General features: G+C 50.1%; 1 protein-coding gene across 1 annotated transcript; it reads right to left on the bottom strand.

The window, feature by feature from the left end:
• Nucleotides 1-2,695: 2,695 nt before the first annotated feature.
• LOC119179937 (uncharacterized) lies at nucleotides 2,696-5,491 on the bottom strand. The gene is made up of 2 exons (XM_037431063.2): nucleotides 5,234-5,491; nucleotides 2,696-3,882 (listed from the first exon to the last, which is right to left on the bottom strand). Exons 1-2 carry the CDS (start codon nucleotides 5,342-5,344, stop codon nucleotides 2,821-2,823), a joined length of 1,173 nt encoding a protein of 390 aa, XP_037286960.2. The 5' UTR covers nucleotides 5,345-5,491; the 3' UTR covers nucleotides 2,696-2,820.
• Nucleotides 5,492-6,093: the final 602 nt, after the last annotated feature.

Genomic DNA, 6,093 nt, shown 5'->3' with positions numbered 1-6,093 from the left:
ACCAAATAATGTTTATTTGACCTCACTCTACACGTAGCACAATAACTTGTGCTCTTATTTTCCTCGAGCCTTCTAGAGCTGCAATTTAAGCCAAATTTCAAAAGTACAACATGTCTTGTTATAAAGTGCACCAAGGTATAGCTCTGAAACTCAGTGTTGCTCCACTAATTCTCTCTTTGCAACATGTTCCTTCCTACACAGCAACACAGTGACAATTTGAAGATCAATTTCGCTTTGGTACACTGAGACCGGCGACGCTCGAGATCCACAGCAGTGCGATTGCACCGAGTTCAAAAAGAAATATAATGGGCGAAGTGCATAAGTTGTGTTCGTTTAAAGTTCAAGACAAAGCGAAATGAAGATACACATAGGAGGCGAAAAAATGAGGGCGATAACGTACGCGATTATATGAGTGAACGGTGGCGGCCGAAATTGCGTGTACCTGGAGAGAGGCGCTAATCTAAGCAGAACTGGGCTAAGGTTCACGACGCGCCCATTGCGTACGGACTCGTTGCGTTGTCAAGGCACCGCAGCCTTTGAGCAAGCAGCTTATCAGCGGCGGCAGGTGCAAGATGAAACTCGAGATGTGTGGCTGATACCGCTCCCCGAAGCACCGCGTAAAGGTCAGTGTCACAGTGAAAAAAACTTCACTGGGCTTGGAGTCGCGAGATTACGGCTGTTAGGTGGCAAGGCGACACCTTCGTAGCGCTATTCACGGCTCCCGAGCGGTGGTGAGCCGTTAGGCAATACACGTGCGATGTAGACTACTTAGCACAAGTACCGAATTTTATCACACTATGTTGCCTCTAATAGCCGAACATCAAATACAAGATCCGCGCACATCGCATAACGGGATATTTGCATAGATGTTGCAGGAAATCACATGTGTTCGTTTCCGTAATATCTGCCACATTTCACGCGTTTCACGTAAGTGTTCTCATGCAGACGTAATAAAAGAATCAGCGCTAAGAATTAACGAGCACGCCAAAAAAAGAAAGGACTGGTTCAAGTAACGGCTGTTCCTTCTCGTCACACTCACCGTGCTTTTTGAATACACTTTCATGGTCCGATTTACTGTATATCACTATGGCACCAAGCAAAAGCAAAAGTAGTTTGTGTCGGCTCACTTTTGTAGTTTTGTTTTCTTTTTCTTTTTAATCAATAAGAACGGTAATGTACGCGTGAGTGCGGCTTCAGTATTCTCGCATGCCTCTCAAGTTGAGTTTCTGCGAGGCTCCCTTTGACATGCGGAGCTGTCACTTATTGTACCTCGTCATACGCCAGCTCTTACCGCATATTCATTTGCTTCATTCCAATGCCACGTAGCGCATGCACAAAATCGTGGAAGTGTACTTAAACTCGGTGAACGTGATGAAAATGAACAGTTAGTGCATCATTTCTTCGTCAGCTACAACTTTTTGTACGCTTTTAGAGATTTGGCGCTCTTTCTTTCGTTCTTCATGGATAGCGAACTAGCCCGACGGTTTGTTCTGCTAAAATACCATCATACAGTAATTGATGTGGCTTAACGTCCTAAAAAACACAATATCTTGATGAGAGACGCCGTACTTGAGGGCACTGGACATTTCGACCACCTGAGGTTCTTCAACGTGCACCCAAATCTGAACACACGGGCCTAGAACATTTTCATCTCCTTTTGCCTTGGGCGATCGATCCCACGACCTAAGGGTGACTACTACAATACAGACGCATGTTCTGGTCGTTCGCTTTAAATCAAAAGCTAGAACGTCCTGGCGAATTTCAGTAGAGATTCTGACATACCTGCCTAGCCAAAGTTGAAATTTTAGGCCCTTTAAGTTTGCGATGTCCCTGGTGCTTATGTTATCACAGAAGAAAGCACTTCTGGTTCGAAAAGAAAAATTCTACAGTCCACGTGCATCGCTGATTAACAAGCGAACAGCTAGCGGTTTAGCGAGGAGAGCTTGTTCTTACGTTGCGACCGACCATACATTGTAACCGACGTACAGGCAGACCAGTAAATTTATGCAGACAGCAGTATTATTGTCCGTGCCCTTCTTTCACCGGTGTACTCTCTGTTTCACTGTTTTAGATTGAAGTATACCATACCAACCTTGCAAATCATCTACTTGAGCAGAAAATTTTAAACGCAGCAGAAACACGGCGTGTTAAATCTCGCTACTGACAAATATGTACCAGCCGTCCACTTCCTGCGATGTCTGGGGTCTGTATTGTAATCTGAAGACTACAGCACAAGTATATAAAGCGGATGTGTTCATGACCTAGTGGGAAGGTGTCCTTGAACGGTATACCACTAAAAGTCTACATATTAAGTCAACTGGACGAGAAACACACAGTGCATCAAGTGAGTGGACAAAGCGTGGCTGCTAAAGGTACAGCAGATCAACACAACGCTTTCGCATGAACGCTCAGAGCACAAGTATACGCTAAAGGTCGTTTAAAACAAGAAACCTCTCTTGAACAAGAAAAGTAAGCTGCCAGTTTTTAATCTATACACCACTGGGTCGAAAACTCCAACCTATCTCACCAGCCCAAATGGTCGTATATATACTTGAGGAGCTCCGAAACACCGCGAAATAGCGTCGTTATTGCTAAGAACCCGGCAGAGGTACACTTGGCGCAGGCTTTGCCACCACGAAACATAAGCAAAGATGACCGCACATCCTTGGCACCGTCACAGAAGCTACACACAGCATTGTCAAAAACAAAGGAGTACATCCCTGAATACAGTTGGTCATCAAGTGACATCCACAGTACAGTACACACAGAAGTTCGCGGAACGTCGCGGCTCACGCTCCAAAACGTTAGCGAAACGACCACTCACAACAATGCCGTGAGTCCCGCTGTTACCAGGGTTAACACCCACTGAAACGCACGAGCCCCCGCAGGCTCAGCCGGAATGGTGGCGGCCGCACCCGACGGTTCGTCACCAGCGACATCACTGGGCGGAACGGGCGGTACGTAACAGGTGTCGCTCAAAGGGTCGTAGATGCTAGACCCCGCGTGACCGCCACACTTGCGCGGATTCACGAAGTGGCTCCGAACGCCGAGCACGAGGTGCATCACGTCGGGCGCGTCGTGGCCGTAGGCAGCCGGTCGAGCGCCGCACTCGACGGCACCCGCCGACGATCCGCCGGCGCACCGAAAGCAGTGGAAGTTGCGGTAGTTTGAGAACTTGCGCGGCGAGTACACGTGCGCGGTGTAGCTAGAACAGAGGACAACGTCTCGTCTCGAGGCTCCCTTCCGACAGGTCGAAGATGCGAGGCGACATTGGCGAAGTCCGGGCACCTCGTGCCAGAAGGATTCGGAGGACGTGTCGGAGACCTGCAACCTGCAGCTGAGCCCCTCGGCACCATGCAGCACGTGGCTCATCTTGCCATAGTGTCCAGCTGAGAGCAGACGCAACACCTTCTCGGCGTTCCACGCCCTGTTGCAGCGAAGTTCCAGCTGCCAGGGCCTGAGGGAGTGCAAGTCGTTGTGACAGGCGGCGCAGAACACGTTGGCGTACATCGTCCTCGTGGTGTTGCTGTAGACGGGCACGTTCTGCAAAGGCTTCAGCTGCTGCCCCCGCCGCAGGCAATGGTCACGCAAGTCCCAGTCGACCGACGGATCCTCGGGGCACGAGGCCAGGGCGTAGAACTCACGGCCGTTCTCGAGGACGCACCGCCATTGAGATGCCGCGTCGGGGAACGTCTGGGCACCCGAGGACACACCGCTGTGGTCGACGCAACAGTCGCCGTACCGTGCGCAGTCGGCGTCGCATCGACACACATTGTCCAGTGCACCCAAGGTGCAAAGGTCCTGGCCTGCTGGGCACACTCCTGCTGCGAGCGGTTCTCGTCGCACCGTAGTCCACCATGGCTCCACGTCATCATCGATGCCCTAATGAGTGGAAACACACGTCCGCCATCAATTTGAAGTAGACTTATCACTGGAGTTGGGTTTACTGACACAAAATGATAATATTTCCCTTGTAAATGCCGCATTCATTGCAGTACTTCATACTTTGTCAAATAATATATTTAATCTAAAACACTGGACCTGCATTTACAAAAACACACTGCGCTAAAAATTAATTTCTGAGGGTATTTCAGCCCATAGGGACGCCAGACATATCATTAGTTAAGCTGGCTGACCAACTGGAAAACGTACTTACGGGAGTATTGTGTATTCATCCCATCATCTCGTCAATGGGAGGTAATAGCGCGCCATATCCTTGCAGTAATCAAGGGTAACGTCGAGGAGAGTTAACAAGTAAACCGTGGGCAAAGTCGAGGTTACATTAACCACCAGTAAATTTGTTGGTGCATCATCTGCAATTCAATAATTGCGTATTAGGCGCACGTGCACTTAGTTTGAAGACAACACAGGTGGACTTTACTGCGAAGTAACTAGACCAGAAGGTGGTGACGTTGTGCGTCAGCAACAGCCCGCTGCAAAACAAGATTCCCAAGCCTATTGCATTCCTGGCTCGAAATTTCAAACATATACGTACGCAGGAAAGTTCTGCAAAAAGTGGCAGCACAGCTTGTGTGGTCCACTATTTAGTGGTGGTCATGCACAGCGAGGTTTCGTTGGGATGTATTACATACATTGTTGCATAAAGTTGACGGAAAGAAGGAGCAAATTCGGTTGGTGTAATCGCAGTAAACTCGGTCGAAGCGCGCGTGTTCCATCGCCATGAATGTATTTTGTGACTATTCACTGCGATAGCGCCCGGCGCGCAGTCATCAGAGATATAGAGTGCCACGGCAAAAGCGTCAGCAAATGTGCAGATAAGGATAGGCCGGTCGCATGTGTTTTTGGAGACAGCTGCACTATTCAACCAGCAGTAAGGTTCTGGCATCATGCGTGTATGAAAAACATTCTGAAAGCTCGTTCGCTGTGAATAACCATGTGTTTATAGTGAACTGTAATCCTTTGTTTCTTCAGGTAGCAAGCCCGGAATGCGATATTGGGGTGATCCTCAAACCACAGGTAAATAACGCAGGATCCTCATGCTTTCACATTTATAATAGTATTCACGGATTGTAGAAATATTGCGCAACTGTAACTAAGCTATACCTATTGAACGCACGGAATTCGAAATGCATCCAAGGACAACATACACCAATCACGAAATGCCACTGAATAAAAGCAAAAAAAAGGAACTGCCGGTCAATCAGTGGACTTTGTCTCGGTTATGGGCCAATACGACGAAAGGCAACGGCCGCGGTCTGGTGGCACAACGCACCTGCGAAGCCCACGACAAGGCCGGAGACGCAGCGGTCCCAAGGAGCGCCAAGAGCAGGAGCGGCAGCCTTTCTCGGCACGCTAGGCGTCTTCCTACGTCGTGAAGCAACATCGGCGCAGCCCGCACCCGTTCGCCGTTGGCACCAGTCCACAACGAAGACGGCGGCGACAGCGCCGCATCAAGCACTACCGCTCACTCGGCGCTCAATCCCGGCGGCGGCCTTCGGCTTTCTTCGCTAGGCCGGCGCGCAGACCGCGGCAAGCCCGTTTTCGCTTCAACGCGCCAGCCACCGAACGGTCGCGCAAACGACGGGCCTGAGCCCCCACGCACGTGACTTCGACGTCACAGCCTCCTCGTCTCGGCCATTCTGAGCCATCTTTCGGCTTCTACCCACGCTAGCCTCTCTCCTTCCATATCTAACGCACCACCACCCTTTCGCCACTTTCACCGCGGTAGCTTACGAAGCGAATACGCAAAAAGTCCGCCGCGGATAACATGCGCAGTCGGCGGATGAGTGGCCCGTCGGACGCGTCAGGGTCGCGGGGGCGCGGCGCGCGAATGACACGACGGTAGGCGCTCCCGTTCGTGACGTCACCGCGCTGTTTTCATTTTTCGTGAGGCGCAATTAACGCTCTGCGGGGAAGCCAGCAACACGGCCAGAGAGGTATGGCACGACACGAACTGGATGTCTTTTCGAAATACGCGATACACGGATAGAAACATGTTCGTTCGCATTGTTACTCAAAAACGCCGTGCAGCATTACGGTTTAGTAATAACGAACTCTCTCATTCACAAAAGGGTCTGGTTCTAGTAATATCGCTTAAGTGCTTGGAGCACTTGTTTGGTTATTTACAAAAGA

The sequence above is a fragment of the Rhipicephalus microplus genome, chromosome 7, assembly GCF_043290135.1.
Source record: "Rhipicephalus microplus isolate Deutch F79 chromosome 7, USDA_Rmic, whole genome shotgun sequence".
Lineage (NCBI taxonomy): Eukaryota > Metazoa > Arthropoda > Arachnida > Ixodida > Ixodidae > Rhipicephalus > Rhipicephalus microplus.
This window is presented reverse-complemented; position numbering and strand designations above follow the sequence as displayed.

Excerpts from the sequence above, each read along its gene's own strand:
- LOC119179937 (XM_037431063.2), bottom strand. The coding sequence starts at position 5,344 with ATGTTGCTTCACGACGTAGGAAGACGCCTAGCGTGCCGAGAAAGGCTG. Across the intron at positions 3,883-5,233 it reads CCTTGTCGTGGGCTTCGCAG|GGCATCGATGATGACGTGGA; the intron begins GTGCGTTGTGCC and ends TCCACTCATTAG.